This window comes from Heptranchias perlo, chromosome 18, assembly GCF_035084215.1.
Source record: "Heptranchias perlo isolate sHepPer1 chromosome 18, sHepPer1.hap1, whole genome shotgun sequence".
NCBI classification, from domain to species: Eukaryota; Metazoa; Chordata; class Chondrichthyes; order Hexanchiformes; family Hexanchidae; genus Heptranchias; species Heptranchias perlo.
This window is the reverse complement of record NC_090342.1, coordinates 5,010,978-5,032,144: the sequence shown is the minus strand read 5'-3', so window position 1 is coordinate 5,032,144 and position 21,167 is coordinate 5,010,978. Positions and strand designations below refer to the sequence as shown.

The 21,167-nt window shown below is 39.0% G+C and overlaps 1 protein-coding gene across 8 annotated transcripts in view; it reads right to left on the bottom strand.

The window, feature by feature from the left end:
* Positions 1–21,167, bottom strand: part of ppp1r12a (protein phosphatase 1, regulatory subunit 12A) — a 145,948-nt gene that overhangs the window by 41,268 nt on the left and 83,513 nt on the right. For 2 of the 8 annotated variants that reach the window (XM_067999268.1, XM_067999266.1), the window contains exons 10-15: positions 14,570–14,806; positions 13,076–13,173; positions 12,828–12,983; positions 9,126–9,272; positions 5,946–6,083; positions 3,799–3,915 (exon numbers count right to left, since the gene is read on the bottom strand). In XM_067999268.1, coding sequence (XP_067855369.1) covers positions 3,799–3,915; positions 5,946–6,083; positions 9,126–9,272; positions 12,828–12,983; positions 13,076–13,173; positions 14,570–14,806 — 893 coding nt within the window. Of the gene's footprint in view, positions 1–1,037; positions 1,062–3,798; positions 3,916–5,945; positions 6,084–9,125; positions 9,273–12,827; positions 12,984–13,075; positions 13,174–14,569; positions 14,807–16,640; positions 16,758–21,167 lie in introns of all 8 variants that reach the window. The other 6 variants (XM_067999274.1, XM_067999269.1, XM_067999267.1 and 3 more) reach the window with 6 other exon arrangements.

Sequence of the window (21,167 nt, the reverse complement as noted above, 5' to 3'; positions counted from 1 at the left end):
TTCACATTCAAATCAACTGTTTTAAACTCACCATCAGTTCCGGTGCCCATTCCCTCCAAGACACAATCCTCTGCCATTTGTTCAGAATTGCAGCTGGTGTGAAAATTTAGCTCACAGTTGTGCTCCCCTTCCATCCTGATTCTGCCTCACCCAATGGCAATAAGTCAAGCAGGGGCATGGTTTCACTAATAACAGGGGCCATGCAGCCGTACTGTACTGTAAGACAGTGTTGGCACTCAGCTTCAATAGCACATTGGTATTAATGTTGTGCAATATACTTCTGTGAGCTATTCTTACTTCATCACCTCGAACTGCTCCCACCATTAGCACCAATAATGAAACACCTGTAAGGTACAGTAGCCCTGGAAAATTTTTACTCTTCCTTGAACCCGGAAACCAACAGCTAAATTGCAGTACCCCCAATATTGCTACAATTGAGATCAGTAAGTTTAAAACAGATCAGGGAACAAACCTGGGACCTTCATGTCAAGAAAGGTTTAGCACGATGCAGTTACTCCAAAAGCTACCAAGAGAATGGCTATATTACACATTTAAGTCACTACTGCAGCTATTTCCTTCTCCTTACTGCAGTATTTTTCAGATAGTGTAACATTTCCATGCTAGGTCTTCTAAAATCATCCCACAATTTAGAAGCATTTGATGTGAAAACAAAATGGAACATACATTCAGATGCCACTTCAAACTGTAAGTGCCCAATTCACCGAACATTTTACACCAACACAGGTGATAATATTAAAGCGGGTGCTAATTTAGAGCTCGCATAATTTTTATGGTAGCCCCAAGCATTTAAGAATTATTTAAATTGTACAAATTTAGTGCAATGCTCAGAGTCAGCCATCACAAAATGAAAGTTAATGAAAAGGAAAGCCTGTATCATGCCCATTGCTTTCCCCTCGTATCAGGCATAAGGATAATTAAGTCATTTGTAACTTTTAGTTACATTCGAATGAAATCCAACTCATTTAAGTCACAAGTCAGTGTTCATGGCCACAAAAGCATGCAGGTCTTCAGCTCACCTAATCTCGAAAGGAACCAATAGTCTGATGAGAGAAAGTTAAAGTTTTGGTAACAATTCAAAACATGGAATTACTGTTTAATGTTCAAGTATAGTCTAGATTAAAAAAAGAGCGAGAGAGAATGGAAAGAGAGCAAGAAAGAACGGAAAAAGAATAAGGAAGGAAGGGAAAAAAATGGAAGGAAGGGAAAAAAAGTGAAGAAACAGGAAAAGAGAAAGGAAGGAAATTGAGGTTCAGAACAAAGAAAGGGAAGCAAAAAATTGGAATTAAAAAAAGTGAGGGAGATTGATCGATTCATTGTCCATTGCACTGACTTTACCAATCTGTCCATTTCTAAAGAGTGAAGAAACATAAATTGACAGCACAAATGCCAAAGTAGCTTGTTGTATCGCAGGACAGTGAAATGCTTCACCATTCAATTAAGTTCTCAAATGACTTTGTCCACCAAGACTCATTTACTGTTACATTGACTGACATTTAACAGAAGTGTCTATGGAAATACTAAGTTTAGCTTCTTCCAACTTGCAGCGATACTAAATTTGCCAAGTAATGCTGCAGTTGGGTCCCACCCTGATTCTTGGGAAATGCGGTGCAAGATCTACCCTCTTAGGACCTTCGCAGATCCAGGTGTTGTACTCAAACTCCTCTGTTGCTCCACTCTTTAAAAAAAATCTTACCATTTAGGGCATACTTACTTTTCCTACTTGGGATTTACCCATTTCTCTGCATTAAACAGTGTCTGCCACTTATCTGCCCACTCTGCTAACCGGTATTATGTCCTCCTGCATTCTTACTCACAGTTTGACGTGCTATCAGCAAACCTCAGCATCATTCATCTTGTGCCAATGTCCAAATCATATAAACAGAAAAGAAAAGCGGTTCCTGCACAGATCGCTGGGGCATATCGTTACTCAAATGCCAATCCAAAAAACATTCATTTACTCTTTTTTGTCCCTCAGCTATCTCTATCTTTGCAGATACATTTCCTTTAATAGGGTATGCCTTAAATTTCATTACAAGTCTCTTATGTGGCACCTTATCAAATGGCTTCCAAAAATGCAGATATACAACATTCATCATATTCTTTTTATCAAACCCTGCAAATTCTACAGAAAGTTTAATTAAATTGGTCAAGCACGATATGCCCTTTGTCAATCCCTCATATGCTATGCCTTTCTAAGTGTTTGCTCATTACATCCCACATTATGGGCTCCATAAGTTTACGCACAGGTAAGTTAGGACAAGCTGGTCTATAATTTCCTGGACTATCCCCTTACCTGAACATGGCTGTACATTTTCCACCTCCAAAGCTTTGGCACAATTTAAGTTTCCAAATATTTTTTGAAAATTTTGGTTAGTGCTTCTGTTATCTCCTCCCCAACCTCCTTCAGTATTCTGGGATTGATACCACCTGGGCCTTTTCTACTTTTAGTGCCACTAACTTTTTGATAGTTTCTTTGAATATTTATTTCCAGTAGTGGCTCCTGCACATCCTTCTCAGGTATTCCTACAGTCCCATTTACACCATCCTCTGTAAAAATTGAAGTAAAATATATTTTAAAGCATCTCCTGCATTCCCTCATCAATAAAAACTTAGCTTCCTATAGCTATCAGAACAGCAATGTGATACATTACCAGATAATCAGTTCCTATAACTGATTATCTGGTCATCCATCTCATTGCTGTTTGTGGGACCTCTTGTGCAAATTGGCTGCTGCATTTCCCTACATTACAGTAACTACACTTCAAAAAAGTACTTCATTGGTTGTAAAGCACTTTGGGACATCCTGAAGTCATAAAAGGCACTATATAAACACAAGTCTTTTTTTTATTATTTGCCTTGATCTTTTATGAGCTTATTTTGGAGGATACAAAAATAGCATTCACTTAACCACAAGAAACTTAAAATAGTAAAATTATCCATTTAGGATTGATGAGAACATATTTACTATGCATTGGGGAATACTGGATTATCTTCGGCTTTAAAAGGCTGTGACAATTGTAAAATGGATTCTGCTACTGTGTATATTTACATGTGGACAAATACAAAATTAAATCTTAATTCTGAACAGACATCACACCATAACCTGCCTCTCCGAATCACTGAGATCAAAGATCAGCAGCCTCATTGGCAATAGTCCTCTGTTGAGACACTAAACCAAATTCTAATTTCATATATATTTTCAGCTTTGTAACACAAGTAATGTGCTATTCTCTATGTTGCAACAGAATCAAAAATAATTTTTAAACTTGTTTTCTATCCCTCTTCCTGAAGAATAAAATTCAGTACTTTAACATAATGTAACAATAACAAAGTCACACCTACCTACCTGCCCCCAAAGCTTTAATGGTTGTCTTAAGTTACTCTATTATGATGCAGTTTAAATGCTCACTTCAGAAACCTATGGCAATTAAAATAATTTATTCCATCCTCATGCACCAGCTGTATGGAGTGGTGTACCCACCACCTGCTTCATCACCCACCAAGTTTAAAAAAAAGGGGGGGGGGGGGGGAAGAGAAGAAAGGAAGCTAATGGTAAATGGAACAAAACTGGAAAAAGAAATGGGAATAATGATAAAATCCTAACCAATGAAGTTACGCATTCAGGAATCATGGCACAGAGATGGAGCCTTTAAATCGACTTTGTTTGAAGTGCACGCTGGATCTGTATAAAATTCAATTAATTTTGTGTTGAGAGGTTCTAAACTTTTGCAGTCAGCTCCCTAAAGCTGCATCAACGTTACCAGGAAGACTACACACCTGCGTCTCTCCCTGACCTCTGTTGCTGAGGACACAGTGCCAGTTGTAGCAACCGCTGAAGGAACATTTTCTTTCTCTCTTTCAGTATTGTCCCCCGTCGAGAACCGATTTGAGGTACTACAGCACATCAGGCAGCAACACAAACAAGAAAATAAGCAAAGCTCAACAAACATGAAATCAAGCCAAACCAAAATCAATTTTGAAACAAACTTTGTATGACTTAAGGACTGGCTTTAGAGGTTACAAAAATCAGCCAAAAATTTAGGGCCTTTGCCTGAAATGTTATAATTTCTGTAAGCCAATTTTGTTTCTCCAGTTGAACTTGCAACTTGTGAAGTCTGTTCAGATATCAGCTGACCAGAATCTCTGCACCGTCCGAGAAGCAAATTGTTTTTTATGGAGAAGAAAGAATTAAACTAAATAAAATGGTTTGCTAGGGATGGGGAAATTTATTATGGCGTTGCTAAGATTTATTTTCAAGTTGTTTACACATTAAGTTGGTTCAACACACATTATTTTCAGGATAAAGAGAGAGGGGGAAAGAAAGAGAACTGCAAAAGCTGGAGATTTGAAATAGCAACAGAAAACGCTGTAATACACACCAGATCCGCCAGCACTGCAAATGAAAAAAATGGAGGTTAACGTTTCAGGTCCAGACACTACACTGGAACCAATGATGAGACTGTATCTGAAATGTTAACATGTCTTTCCTCTTTTCAGACCTGCTGTATATTGCCAACAGTTTACTGCAACATGATTTTCTTAAAAGCATTTACAGGAGCATACTTGGATATGTTAGGCTTACTGGCATGGTTTGAAATACTTGGCGTTTGCATACTTTAAGGAATAACATAATGTGGTTGAACCTTTATGATGTTGCTTGAGGTAGCATTGGATTATTGCTCTCCTTAAAAATGTCACTCCTCACCTTCCCCTTCCCGACAATCCACCCTCTTCGGAAGTTTCGTTTAGTATTTATGAAAAGGAATACAAGTCATGCTAACATCATGTCCCCTATATTCTTTAATGCTTTACCTATGAAGTCATGACCAACTGTTGGGAATGGCTGGATATGTAGAAGGAGAAAAAAATTTGCAATTGCAATGCTTTCTAACCACAGCATTTCAGCATTCATCCATCAGAAAGGGATGGCGTTTGAGTGGGCACGTTGGGTAGATAATTGAGTTTAGCCATCTCACATTATACTACATGTGGCTGTTCAGAGGGTCTACCTTTCCATTCGCCTACATCTGGACACTTAGGTCTTACTTCTGGGCTCTCTTCAGACTTGTATCTGCAGATATGGAGGACGGTGCATACAACAGTGAGATGGGAGCCTTTTGGATCATCTGGATAAGTCATCTCCTTTACAAGTGCCACATGGAGATCATTCCAACAGCTACTCAATAAAGTACACCAAGCTCAGATCAGACTATTCTCACACTTCCCAATGGAATGTTTGCTCCAAAACCTGTACCCCCATTATTCTTACCCAAAAGGATCTCATACATTGCCACCTTATTGTTTCCATTTAAAGCTTGAGATCTTTAAATACTAACTGGCCAATACACAAATCTGGGTATTTAGCTAAAGAGCAGTATCAATATTGGATACTGAAGCTGTGGAAAAGATTTTCAAGGATGATACCAGAGATGGGAGGATTTAGTTGTGGTGATAGGCTTGGAAAAACTAGGACTATATTAACAGGAGCAGAAAATGTTGAAGGGTGACTTAATAACAAAGTTTTCAAAGGGTTTGAGGTGTAAACAGTAACAGATTCTTCTAATGGTCAATAAACTCTAAGGGGTGCAACAATAAAAGCATAAATGGGATGGCAAGAAGAAATTTCTTCACAGCGAAGGGTTAATAAGAATATGGAAGGTGTTACTGCAAGTGATTATTGAAACCACATCAATAACAAGAGAAAGTGAATTGGGGTACGGGAAGTGAGCAAGAAAATAGGCACCTGATGTGAATCTAGTACCAGCACTAGCCAATGGGCCAAATGGCCTCCTGCGTGGCTTAAATTTCTATGATTCTCCCAGACGGCTATTGCAGATATAAATCCAGTATCCTTACGACATACAAAGAAAAGAAAAAGCACAACATAAAGATTTTTTTAAAATTAAAAGCTTCATTCTGTTTACCTGCCAGATGAAGTGGAGGCAGCAATCCTGGTAATAGGTTGCAGGCTGTTTGATGAGGTAACAGTTGCTATGGTGTTAGTTGAAGTGGCACTTTGAACAGGACTGATGAGATCCTCTTTCCTTCTACCAAAAGAACTACTGAAGGGAAAGGCAAAGTGGGGAGAAAAGATAGTCAAAAGTCTTGGTCACCAATATTCTAAATATTGATTTTCAATATGAGTAATTTATTTTTTAAAAACTTCATACTTAATTTCTTTCCTATAATTAAATGCTCCATTATACAAAAGGGACTTGATGAAAATTCCCCAACAGCAAATTCCATGTTTTAATCTTTTTTAAAAATTTAATGTTGAAGGAATCACTTTGCTATATACAAGCAGGAACCCAAGCAGCAGTTCACATGTGAAATTATGAAATCAGAAAACAAGATATAAATGCAAAGTTCTTTCTTTTCTTCTAGGATAGTTTGACAGAGAATGGTCTTGGTGTCAGTTTTCTTAGAAATGAAGCATATGAATTCGTGCAGGGATTCAAACAAATTTGGACATAAATACACACATCAAACCTAAAATGGTACACTGCATCTAACCAACTAATGCTTGGTCTCACTCGCTGGAAGATGCTGGTTATATATTTCACACACACACACACACACACACACACACACTTTATGTAGCAAAATGTAGCTTTGTTATACACAGCTGCATTTACCAGATTCCAAAAGCACATCATCTTGTTTGACATATAGGAATAAAATGCCCTTTTGTAAAACAGCAAGTTTTATGCAATACCAATTTAAATTTTGTATGACAATCGAATGCAAGAACTTGGCCTGTCCAAAATTTTATGTGGAAGTTTGCACAATTGTGTTTTTGTCTGCCTCAGCAGGAACATTTTATTATTTTTTGGGCAATGTTTCAAATGGAGATGTTTGTGTGAATCTTTATCAAAGCTTTTATCAAGCATGACCGTGTTTGTGACAGGCAGTTTTAAACATAGCAATCTGCATAATGAACGGAATTTTTTTTTAGAATTTCCTTTAAGTTTGGCAATGGTTTTTATTGCATCTAGTTTCCAGGCTGTGAAAAGTATACTGAAGCTCAGTATTCCATAACAGCATGAGGGAAATAGTCTGACCAGAAGAATGAACAATAGTTAAGAGTGTCTGGAACAGGACTAGTTTAGGTGGTTATGGAAACGATTCAAAGAGTCAAATGCATTGAAGGAAAACATGTATGGAAATCCACCAGCACAAAGCTTTTGATTTACGCTATCTCAAATGTTGATTTTTGGTTATTAAAATGTTATCCATTTAACATTGCCACAATTATCCATCTTCTTGCTTTTCCAGCATAATAAAAGGTTAATCTTTCTGCAACATCTAGATTTGGCCTAAAGCTCTTTCAGCCAGAAAGGTTAAAAACAAAGCAGTTATTGGATGCACAGTTTTTTTGTTTCATTGTGCCCATTTTTCCCCAAAAGAACCACGTGTCAGACTACAGGGAGCTACTGAAGTTTGGTTAAAGTACAATAAAGTTGTTTTAGATTGAGGTTTGAATTCCATCTTTGTAGGCATGATAAATAAATGAGTTTGGGCAAATCAATTTTGCAAAAAAACTTTTTAAAAAATGAATGTATTGCAATGATACTGCAAAGGCAGAATCTTTGTAGAGTGACTCTGGTTAAGGTAACCATTCCAACTATGTTGATTTGCAAAAATATCAGAAAACATTGCTTTGTTTGGTTAAGGATCCAATGGAAATTTGTACATTCTCAACATGTCACTCAGGCATGAAAGCTGGACACCGAGAGGAGTGCCAACAACTTAATGTTTGAAAGGATCCCAAGTGAACATCACTAAAGCAAGTTGGTCAAAATGACTGTCAATAGATTTGTAATGTACACTCACTGACTTTTTAAGCTTCCATATAATAATTGCACTGCATTTGTTAATGTATTGTAAACAATTTTACAACACCAAGTTATAGTCCAGCAATTTTATTTTGTTAATGTAAAGCAACCACTACTTTGGCTGTGCAACGTACAAAGACTCAATGACAAGGTTTGTCTATACATTGAATAACGCTGTGGTAGATTTTCCTGTTCCTGGCCGTATTGGAACACCAGGGCACAGCGGAAAGAGGCAAAATCGGGCAGGAAGGATTGAATATCTCGGAGAGGTTGCTCGATGTTCCAACCATTCATTTAAATGGATGGAATATCGGGCTCCCTTGAGACAGGCCAATCCCTGACCAAATTTCCTTTCTGTGCTGTGCCCAGGAACACTAAAAGCTGCTCCACTGTGTCCGCTCCATGCAAAACCTGGAGCAAACGGGCAAAATCCAATAAGCCACGATGTGCATTTTAGAATGCCCCATACCTTCTTTCTGGCAAGAATGCAATGAATTGGGACGGTAGCTGTGCCAGCAATTTATAACATGGCATCCAGGTTATAGAGACAATACTGTTGGCATTCAGACCATTGCGACAATCAAGACATATCTTTTGCAAAATCACAATAGCAATGCAGAGCAACCTAAACAGATTACTGGCAAGGTTACATCTGACTCATGCCAGTGAGCTTTGTACAAAATGGACATGTCAATCCTAACATAGATTCCCCTTTTCCCACAAACCACAATGAACTATTTTTTCTAAATTCACAAATCACTGCCAGCCACAAAAAGTATCCAATTAAATAAAAAAACCTAGAGATAATGGAAATCTGAAATTAAATTGCTGAAAATTCAGTATTAGAAGAGAGGAAAAAACATGTTATTGTTTTGGGTACAGTCCCTTCATCAGAGCTGATGAAGGATCTATACCCAAAACACTAATCCTGCCTTTTCTGTTTTCATATGGTAGCAAACCTGCTATGTATTTTCAGCATTTCTGCTTCCAAGCAAAACCTCTACAGAACTTAAAAAGACATTAGAGCTTGTATATGCCGACACTTAACTAGATTAGCAAGGTTACCAGACTGGAAAGTGATGCTGTACTTATGACTTATAGTCATAAAGTCAGTACCTCAATCAAAATATAAGGAGAGACAACACAACAGCGTGAGCACAGCCACACACTCATGTACATACATGCACCGAAGTGTGCTTGAAGCACACCAAAGAAAAGCATTCTTGCCAAACTAAGGTGACTGCCTTTTCAAACAGATCAATGTTATACCTTTTGTGGACGTTGTAAGACGAGTATTGAGTTGAAGTTGGTTGCCTAGACTTAGAATTAGTAGGATCCAAGCTGATGGCTGAGGAAGAGCTGGCTGGGAGATCTCTGGCACTGCTACTTCTGCCTATTGCTAGCAGATACGAATTACTGCATGCATACCAAGCAAGAGAGCACATCAACACAATTAGAAAAAATATAATAAAAGCAATAGAAACACATGCTATCATGCACAAATATAAAATGAAAAATAAAACTTCTTGAATATACAAGCACTTAAGTTAAATGAATGCCAAAAACTACAGCAAGTTGTTTGCAACATTCAGGGTGACCAGACATCAACAGCCAAAACAGAGTTTTAGGTGTACATACAAAAGCCACTACAGATAAAATTTATTGAGCTGTTATTAGTATATTGACTTTATGTAAATCCACCTAAAAAAAAGACATTACATCTCTAATGGACAATGATTTCCAAACATGCACTGAATAAGTTGCAAAGTTCTGATGTTACTAAATTGCAGACATGTGATGTGAATTTTTGTAAGATGTATAGTTCAACTGGTCACTGACTGCACTTCCAGGAGTTACTAACAAACATTGCAAAGTCGCCTTGTTTAACATCATGAAAGTAGAGCACAGTATATGTACTTAATTTACCTCCCAATAGAAAACACCAGCAATTGTTATTTTTGCATTAATGTTTGTGTGTTCATATAATGTTTCAGAACTTCACAAAAGTCAACTTGTAACAAGTTCTTTGGGGTGCTGGGGTGTGCTAACAGTATTAACTGTCTATATTCTTTCAATTATAACACATGTGCACAGATAGCTCAAGACAACGCATGCAGTTATCTGACAGGAAGCAAAAGACATCCATTTAGATCAAGAGCAAATTACAACAATTCACACAATACAGGTTGAGGTGCTTATATACAGCAGCACTTCATTAAAAAATTATCAACTTAACTTCACCATGAAGCCTTTTTATAGATGACTTCTCATGATTCCTTCACTAATGGAAAGTATAAAACTATCTTATTTACAACTTGCTTGCAGACCCTGAAACTGCCTATTTTGGAGAGAAGGGCTGTACTTCTGCGACTGCCTTCAAAATTTTGCTCAAGTACAAGAATGCATAAAGTAAATTCGGCATGTCAAGTACAAAAAATGTTTATAAAGTCTACTAAGGCACTGGGAAAGGCCAAAGTGGACAATTTTAACTTGATCTAGGGGACAATTAGAAGAATTTCTGGAGAAAAAGGATTGAGCTCTGGCAAGAACCAGGCAGGTTCTTGAAAATTGCCAGGCTCCAACAGCCTTTGCCCATTGGTGCAAATTCTTAGGTTCTTGCTGGCTCACACTGGGCTAATCCCTCTTACCAATGAACTCATCATTTCCATGCTGAACTTTAGCCTTCTCTCTTCACCCTCGCCCCAAGTTAGAACAAAATCTTAAAGTATTTTTAAATTGAACTTTGTGCCCTTTGACAACTACATGCATTTTTATGTCATCAGATAGTTGTAAATGAGGAAGGCCATTCAGCCCATCTTAGTTCATCCATCCAAAAATATCTTCAAAGTCTCCCATTTCAGCATCCAATTGTTTCTTAACTTCACCTTCTGTAAGTCTATTCCATACATGAAATCACTTTTGGTAATGAAGAATTTTCTGATGTCAGTCCTAAATTTACCTTTTATCAATTTGAACCTTTAACACCTTGTCCCATTCTCTCTATTTAACTTGAAGTAATATTACAGGTTTACCCTTTTTCTATACCCATAACAATCTTATGTACCTCTAAGATCACCTCTTAGATGCCTCATTTCCAGCCTGAAAAGCCCATGTTTATCCAGTCTTCCATCCCAACTTAGACCATTGATACTGGCGCCCAGCCTCATGTCTCCCGACTGCACCATCTCCAGGGCTTTAATGTCTTCCTTGTGAATCAATTACCACAACTGGGCAAAGTACTCAAGGTGCGGTCTGACCAGGTCAACGCTTCCTCTGACATGTATTCTACCGTGAATATGGCTAAGCAAAAAGCTCTTTCAGAGGGCCAACAAAGGCACAATGGACCAGATGGCTTCCTTCTGTGTGGTCAAATTCTATGATATCACTCCACAGGACACACAAAAATGGTATACAGCAATGGTTCACTGCATGCCTACTTTAGAAAGAAACCCTAATGCTGTTTGAGAGTTGGTGACTTGAAGATTGGTTAAAGTTGCTGAATGTATGGGATTGATCAATGTTTATTGCTGCAAATAAGATGCAGATATGAGATCAACTTAACATGAACACTTCGATAAGCTATTCAAATATAATACACATTGAGGCTTTCAAACTATATAATGACCCCTGCCACTTCATACTACTTAGCACTGCAAACGTCCTATCTGGTGCCTGAAGATAATACAGCAGAAAAAACAGTTTTGTCCACGCAAAGATGTTACAGCTTAATAATAGCTAAAGCATCAAATTGTTTAGCAACATTTGGGGACCGGCTGATATTTGGCGATTAAGGCTGCTCATTCTTTCAGGTGCGAGAAGAGCCTGATAAATACACGACAGCCGTAATGATCTATGGGGAACATATCAGTGCTCCTTTTTTTGAGGCATACAAGAACACAATAGCAGCCTGAAGTGGTGAGGTATTTTCTCACCTTTACAATGTAGCACTCTCCATTCTTTGAATGGTGAGTATCCTCCACAAACCAGGGGCGAGCTCCAAGAACAGGATACTCTATCCAATTGGAAAATTTTGGCCAGGAAATGACATGCTTTATAACAACATGCCTTTCTGTGGCTATATCTAGTTTTGTAGACCAGGGCCAGTAAAATTGGACGCACTGTAAGAATTAATCAAGGATCCACCATCTCTGTGCGCAGTGGAAAATGTGGCACAAGATGCAGATCTGTCATTGAGGTAGGCGTCAAAAAAAGTGTATGGGTGTCATTCTCCTCCGCTTTTGCTTTGGGGGGAGGGGTGGGGGGGGGAAGCACGAAGGAAATTTCATCCAGGATCATCATGCACACTAGAGTTGATTATGCACGTCCTCACTTGTGCTGAGATACTTTGCCTGCCATCAGGATGCATCAGAAAACCCTGGGTGTCTATATTTTGCCGATATGCGCTGGCAGCAAGTTAATACATGGAAAATCAGGGTGATACTAGCAGGGCTCCAAGCTTCTTCATCCTCAACATTTCCTTTGTTCTCATCATAAAAATGGATAGAATTATGTAACGTTTAATGCACTACAGGGATGACATTTGATGAGCTAGATGGCTTTTTCTCATTAATTACTCTTACTAAGGTAAACCTTTCTCCTCCTGAATCAGGGTTAGAGGCAGAAGACCAAATGAGGTTATATGATTCCTTCCCCCTCGCTTTTGTTGTATGATGGGCCTATTTGAATGTATGGGGATAACAAAATGAACAAGGGATAACTGCAATAAACTTAATAGGTTAGGTGACTCAGTACCATGAAGGCTAGATTTTATTAGTGTATAGGCAGTTCAGATAATTTCATACTCCACACATTTATCACCTTAAAGTAAATGGACTTCAAACAATGAATTGAAGGGGAACCACTAGCATTTGTTTGGGTGTGAGAAGAGAAGGGGGAGGCTTGAGTTGACTTATTTTTCTAACTTGCTTCCATAACCAAATTGCTACACAAACATTGAGAGTTGCCAATTACCTTCTTTGATAACTAGGCACTACGTTAGTGACAGCAGCATTTTGTGACGTAGACCCTTCAGTGGTGGAGGTATGGTTCATTTCTTTCCTCTTCAGATCTTCGTCCCACCGTCGCCTTGTGTAAGAACCACTACGCACAAAGTTACTTGCAGAATCTCTGTGAAGCAATCATCTCAGTTGAGTATGCATGAGGATGAGGTGGGGAAACTTTAAATGAATAATTAAACAAAAATTGGAACAGGACTTCACCTGATTTCTCTCTCGTCAATGTCAGATGTACTGACCAGTCTTCTGGATGGGATCGTAGGTGCAACGTAGGCAAGTCTCGTTCCTTTCTGATCCTTCTCCTGTTTGTGGGGGGGGGGTGGGGGTAGATATAACAACAAATTCTGCTTTGGTGCGTGAAACAATCTTGCTACATTAAAACAAAATATCAAACCATTTATCACTCATTAAAACAAAAGCAAAATACTGTGGATGCTAGAAATCTAATAAAAACAGAACATACTGTAAACACTCAGGTCGGGCAGCATCTGCAGAGAGAAAGGTCACCGACCTGAAATGTTAACTCTGTTTCTCTTTCCACAGATGCTGTCTGACCTGCTGAGAGTTTCCATCATTTTCTGTTTTTACTTCATTTATCACTTGTGTTTTATTCACACCAAATCAGTTCTCTTCATTCCCCTGGCTACCAAAGACTTTCCTAGAATAATGTTCCAGTGAAGGAGGTCTACCATTGGTGCTAATGATTCTCTCAATGTGCTATGACAGGCAGGTAGAATGTAGATTTCTACCCTTCAACTCTGGCACAGCTAATTTCCAATTGCACCATGCAAAAAACATTACTAACAAGGAAGGAAACTGCAAATTATTTCCTTGTACACAGTGTACTCATCGGGATTGGAGACCCAATATTTGGGTTCACAAATAAAAAGCAAGCAATTTTTTTAATCAAGTGTGCTATCATGAACTCCTGGCTGATGGGCGTAGCCAGCCCTCAAAGTAAAAGGTCAGGTACAGCTTCGTAATGTACATCTGACCATTATTCATATCATTCATTCTTCTATATTAATACACCATAGAGAGCTACACAGCGAATTTAACATGACCACAGATGTCCACAATGAAGGCTTTAATCACAAAGTCAAGCAGAAAGGTGAAATTTTTAGCCAATTCAAGACAATATCTTAAAGAGCCATTCAGCAACATGTTGTCTGCTCTGGTAGTTTCTATGCAGTCAATACGGTCCAGCTAAGCCTGCACCTGAGTTAGTTAGACTGCTTGTGCAGACGCTCCACCCAATGTGCTGACAAGAAGTCATACACACATTTGGTGCTCTTGAAAGCAAAGCTTACTACTTCGAGATTTGTAGACCAACTCTTTTGATTGAAGGAGCTAGGTGGAGCCTCTCATGGACAGGGAAATTGCCCTAGTTTGCCTACACCCAGGAGAGAACCAGTGTGAACATTAACCCCTGATGCTCTTTCTTGGTGGCATAGAAAGCCCATTACTGCACTCCAGTAGCTTGTTGGGTCATTAATCTACCTTCCAAATAGTACCAATTCTATGAAAAGTTTAATTGGCTTTGCACTATAGATTCCAAACTGAACTTTTTTGGGGGGGCAGGGAAGAATGGGGGGAAAGGAACAAAACTGTCTGAATCACTTAAGACTTCAGGCAATTTAGTGCTGAACTTAAGTGGGCTCGAACATTAATTGGACAAAGCTTGCATTTACTAGTTACCTTCTCTTTGTTATCTAGAGAGGATGACAGCCGAGGACTTGAGGCCGAACGCATCACACCTGTAGCGTCTCTTTCTTTCTGTGCCTCTTTAGAAGCACTAATCTCAGCCAATGCACCATAGCTTCCAGTCTTCCGAAGCCCCAACCTCCAAGATGCAGGAGATGCGTCTTTCTTCTCTTCCTCGTCTTTCCTCTTCTTTTCCTCCTCTTTTGAAGACTTGATGAATGGAGTGGCAAACTGTAAATGAAGATCGAAAACTATATTGTGTTTGAGTGTTTATCGAGCTCCTGTTTCAAGACAGACCACATGTAAAGGTCAGGGAAGGACAAAACAACCATTCATTCTTTTAGTACTTCTACAGTAAACCTGAACTATCATGACAACTTAATAAAAAAAGTTAATTTTTAAGACATAATGTATCAATTCATTAATATCTGTACCATAATTTTGATAATATTGATAAGGTACTTTGCTGGAACATCCCTTTTTCCACATTGAGGAAATTAAGATATTTCTAGATCATATGGACATGCAAAGAAATTCTTCAGTCCTGATAACTAGCAAAATCTATCCAATTCAGACAAAAAATAACCATTTCAAATTGCAGCTGTGTAATCAGAAATCCATGGCTATTTTGTTGTAGAGCTTTAGAAAGAGAACCTCTCTGAACTTCATAGAATTCTATATCCAAAATTTAGCCAACTTACATTTTAGCTTTTGACGTACATTGTTTTGCGTGCTGATAAAGATATTCCTCTGATTTTTTTCCGTACACCATCCAACAAGCACAGATTTAGAAATGCTTCATAATACCAGTGAAAACGGTCAATTCCCTTCACCAAGAGACAAACAATCCAAACTTTTAGTACGGAGTTAAGATCACACAGAAGCTCAAACCATCCACCGCCACAGCTAGATGACAGAAAGTTTGGCTGGCATATGATTAAGCAGCTTCTTATTAACTTCTCTCAGAGGACCAATGATGACACCATATTAATTTACCACCACATTTTAGATGCATTTAAGAGAAAGCTAGAAAAGCACGAAGGAGAAAGGAACAGAGGGATATGCTGATAGGGTTAGAGAAAGAAGGGTGGGCAGAGGCTTGTGTGAAGCATTGGACTGAATGGCCTGTTGCTGTGCTGTAAATTGGACATAATATGTAATGCGATGAAAATGTAGGACTCCAACAGTGCAATTCTCAGAGGATAAAAATATGCAGATAACTCTCATAAGCTACAGGTTTGTTCTTCACACTAATGTGTAGCTATCTGACCAAAAGAAAGCAAAGAACCTATCTAACTTACTGTTCTCAGACGTCACTTATTCTGACTAGTTCTGTTGTTATACAACTGCTCTTAGTGAAACATTCGGCTGTTCTATAGCTCTTTATAGCATCAAGATCTATTTCTCTTTCCACTTTCACACAGAACCACTCTCGCCCTCTGGTTTAACATGAAATACACTGTCTGTGGGGCTTCCCTATAATTTCTAAAAGGTTAATTGGATAATTTACAATAAAAGAAATCGGCTTGACCACTTTTTAAACCACAAAATAGTTGATTTCCAACCTGCTCCCAAGCCAAAAAATTGGTAAGACTTGAAAATCGTCATATCATCTTTGACCATAAGGGCAAAGGGTTAACGCCGCACCATTCAAATAAGTCACATCATGGAATATTTTAGTCTGTAGTGCGATGCCTTTGGTCCCAGAGGGAAGCGGGGGAGGGGGGGGGGGGGCGGAGGAGGAGAAACACCCAATCAAAATCCACAGGAAACCACTACTGTTAAACTACAATGGCATGAATTTCTCTATACTTATATAATAGTTGTTCATGCACTTTGAAGGCAGATTAAAACAATGCAACAAAAACAGACGTGAGAAAACGCATGTGCACACAAAACACACAAATTCTGGATTTTTATTCAAATGTTCATATGTCAGAACTATTTGCTTAAAAACACGTGAAAATGGGTGTCATCACAACATGCACAGTGAAACTGGATACTTCTGGTAAACGGGTAACTTAACACAAAACACAAAAGTCTCCGCACACAAAAGGCAGCTCACCATAACTTTTTCACCCTTTTGAGGCACAAGAACAATGCCAGTTTTACGCAAGCCCTGACGCCAAGATGCCGGATCTAATGGCTCCGCCACAGGCATGAGAGGAGTAATGGATTCATACTGAAGCCAATTAAAACAGAAAGTTCAATGAGAAAACGGCAAGGAGAAACACTAAGTGTGACGTCAGTCTCACGCTAACAGCGTGAATGAGATCACCGACCATCAGGAAATACTCAAAAGAACAAGAACTTCAACACCCTACATTATAAAACCGTGTACAATCTTAACACACCTTGAATAAATCAATCATAAATCACCTCTTAAATAGATAGTTTAATGTTTATAAGACTTGCTAGATCAGGTATCTATTAAAATTCACAGTAGACTAAACCTTTCGAGATCATAAGTTCCTCAACAGTTGCACATTGGGCAAACAGCTTCAAATTCAAAATAAGACAGCGAATTTAATTACCACTGGATGCTAGCATCCAGAGTACAAATTTAATCTGGAGCTGCAGGCATGTAGCAGCTAATAACCAGGGATATGTATCTGACCAGGTACACAATCAGCAGACTTTTGTCAAAAGCACACACTGACCTCAGTCTGACTGGCACCCAGGTGCAACTGCACCAGAGGTTTGACGCATGTATAGAGCTCTACTTGCCTAGCAGTTAACTTCTACTGTTAGAGCCCAGCTGGAGCATCCACTTTCTCCAAACATTTCATTGGCAGTTTTTTTTTAAGAAGTTTCCAGGCAGTGTGACAAATCACCAACTCCAAGTGCTGTGAGAAGCTTTCTTGGAGAAGGTTTCATGTCTTGGATTTACAGCCAGATTGGAGCCCAGCATCCAACTTATACTGCTTTTTCAACCCTTTAACTGTTTCACATCAATGTGCAAGTGGGAGTATAACTGCGCCAATCTAATGTAGGACTACTGGTTTTCATTGAAAAGCAACATGAATCGACAATACAAATTAGCTTCAACGCGAAAAGCCCCTTTCTTACCTCACCTCTCCTTCCCTCCCAGAAAGGTCCCAGTGTAGAATTTATAACCACCTTGTTTATTCCTCCTCTGCATACAATGTAATAGATCATCCTCCAAATAGAGGGAAGAAAATCACAAGGATACTGTCCCTTTAAGACACTTAAAAAAAACACAAGAATACTGCTGCTTCAAGATCCTAAAAAAAAATCACATGGATACTCTCCCCTTCAAGATAATATCCTTGCAACGTACAATTCGTGACCTTCCTTAGTTCACGGTATATTTAAGGCTTCGCTCAAGCTTTGTGTATCTCATCATAAGCAATAGTGCCACTGTCACTTCATGCCAAGAAATGGTTAACCTAGTTGTTAGCGTGACTTCCCATTAATCATTTGCAAATTCTTTGGCAATTTTAAGGGTCTTTTTAAAAGTATTTATCATTTCTGCAGTACAATCTTGATGTTAGCACCTGGATTTTCAGGGCAGGGTTTTTTTTCCCCCCCTCAAGCCATCTCTTCATAGGCAGTTCAGAGAACAGCGATAAAGCTGACTGGTGGAATCGGAGGGACTGAGTTATGAGGAAAGACGAGAAACTTCAACACTGGAAGGAGACAACTGAATAGTGACGTTAAAAGGTGCACGTGACCGTAAACTCTATAGAAAAAATAAATCTGGACACTTACTTCAAACTAATCCGCAAGAATAGGACACGAGTTTACAAGTTCAAACTAGTCAAAAGGCTGGTGTCATGAGGTACCTCTTCGCACAGAGTGCTCAATACATGGAACAGACTGGCAGGTGTGACAAAGGAGGGAGGAGGGGAAAAAACTGTAGGATGTTATTGGATAGCTGAGCTAAGATGGGTTGAATGGCCTTCCTCATCCAATGGTTTTAGAAAAGCTTGCATTTATACAGCATGTCTCTCAAGTATCCTAAATAGCTTTGTGTACAATAAACTACTTTGAAGTGCAGTGACATGTTTTTATATAAATAAATGTGAAGTCATCCATTTTCGACCAAAAAAGGATGGATCTGAGTATTTAAAATGGTGAAAAGCTAGGAACAATGGAGATGCAAAGAGATTTCGGAGTCCGTGTATGCTGATCACTAAATGTAGCAGTCAAGTACAAAAAAAATCAAAGACGCTAATGGAATGTTAGCCTTTATATCTAGAGGCCTAGATTATAAAGAGAAGGAAGTTTTGCTGCAGCTATACAAAGCCCTGGTTAGACCACATCTGGAGTACTGTATACAGAACTGGGCACCGCACCTTAAAAAGCATATATTGGCCTTGACAGCGCAGAGTCACCAGAATGTTACCAGGGTTTCAATGGTTAAATTACGAGAGGTTACATGAACTAGACTTGTATTCTCTGGAATATGGAAGGTTAAGGGATAACTTTTTGAGATTTTTAAGATTTTGAAAGGAATTGATGGGGTAGATGGAGAGAAACTTTTTCCTATGGGATAAGGGGGCATAACCTTAAAATCAGAGCCAGGCCATTCAGGAGAGAAGTTAGGAAACACTTTTTCATGCAAAGGGTGGTGGAAGTGTGGAACACTCTCCCACAAAAAGCAATAGATGCTAGCTCAATTAATAATTTTAATTGGAGAGCGATAGATTTTTGCTAGCCAAGGGTATTAAGGGATATGGAGCCAAGGCGGGTGGATGGATGGAGTTAGGATCAGCCATGATCTCAGTGAATGGCCGTACATGCTCGAGAGGCTGAATGGTCTACTTCTGTTCCTATGTTCCTAAACACATCATCTAATTTGTGTACAACACAATCTGAAAAACAGTTGCCATCACTTAATCTGTTTTTTGGTGGTACTGGGTGAGCAAGAAATATTGATCATAAGACCAGAACTCCCTATTCCTTAAACAGTACCAAAGGATGTTTAACATCTATCTGAACTGCCTGAAAAATCTTCCACCATCCACTCAACACCTTTGATAATGGCAAAATAGCTGGAACAATATAAGTTTCCTGGGGAAACTGGAATTTTAAAAATCTTAATTGGAGCCAAAACAGGATCTGTACATGATAGCTGATGAATTTTAGACAACTCTAGGTATAATCTCCTTACTACTGGACCAGTTCACAATAGTGCATGAATCCTTCAGAGGACAAATCCACAGGCGATTCACAGCAACCCACCCATTACTATTAACTTCAATATTCCACATAGCCTACATTTGCCCTGTGATAGAATGACATGGGTCTGTTTGACCGGACACACAAAATTCCCCTCTCATTCTTTGACTCAGTCACACACAGGAGGGCTTATTCCATGCCAACATTACAGCCCGTTAATCCTGTATAAGACGACTGGAACAGCATCACAAGTTGTTGCCTTTGAATCACATCATGGTTATGAAAGGATCGAAAAACTGCTGCAGTTACACATCAATATTCTGGATAAAGCAAAACTTCTACACAGAATGCTACATTGCTTTGCCTTTAATAGGTCTCTCCCTCAAAAACCATCTTTGCCGGAAACGCTATGCAGAAACTTGAGTCTAGTTTTGCTGCAGCATGCAATTAGGCTACATTATGCCCTTGTACAATTTCTTTTCAACTTTTTTCTTCATGCTCTCTGCAATATCCAGTGTCACTAAGTATCCTGGTTCAGACAGAACCAAACCGACATCAACTATGGGCCCAGATACCAATCCATGACACTCCACGGAGAGCTGCCTGATGACAGTGGCACAGGTCCATGAAGTGAGGGGATACCCAAAGTGACGGGACTTCATAAGGAACCTAGAATGATGCAACTAGTGTACTTATTCTACAAAATAAATTCTTTCATAATACTTCATACTGAAAGTAGTCTCCTTTAGGCACCTCACTAGAAAAACACTCACTCTTTCGGTTATTTTGTCTAAGTGTGCATGCAGATAAGTGAACTTCATGCTCTGACTCACCCTGTATTGTCTGGCATTCCAATAAGAAATCATCCAAGACAACTGCCTGAACCTGCACTTCACTGGTCTCGGGAGTATATAACCACCAAGTTTTACCTGCCACCTGCTCACCATAAAACATAATTTTGCTGATTAGAGCCATGGCTTTCTATGCTTGTAGGACCACGGTCACTTCTCAGTGCAGTTATTTGCCTGATTTGGCAGCAAAGCCTTGGGCAAACCCATTACAAGGAACACATGGCTAATTGGCAACAGAGTGTATTTCTCCATGTTAGTCTTCAGCTGGTCAAGATTCATAAAGGAAGACTCATTCTAATCAAGCTCCAGTACCTAATGAACCAATATGCAGTACCTACCACATGGGAGCAATTTAAAGGTTTTCATGAAGCATTCCTTTAATCTCAGATAGTACTTTGGCACTTGTGTGCTTCAAGTTGGTCTCAATTAACATCCAGCTCAGTTACTGTACTAATTTGGCATATCTGTGTATACATGACAAGCAATTAAGGAAGAATGTTGGATTAACTACATTTAAGTGTGTGTCTTGCACGTCCAAAATTTCTTTCCTTCTGCTGCCCTGCTCTCTGACCTGAAGTGTTGGAGCTTTTGTATGT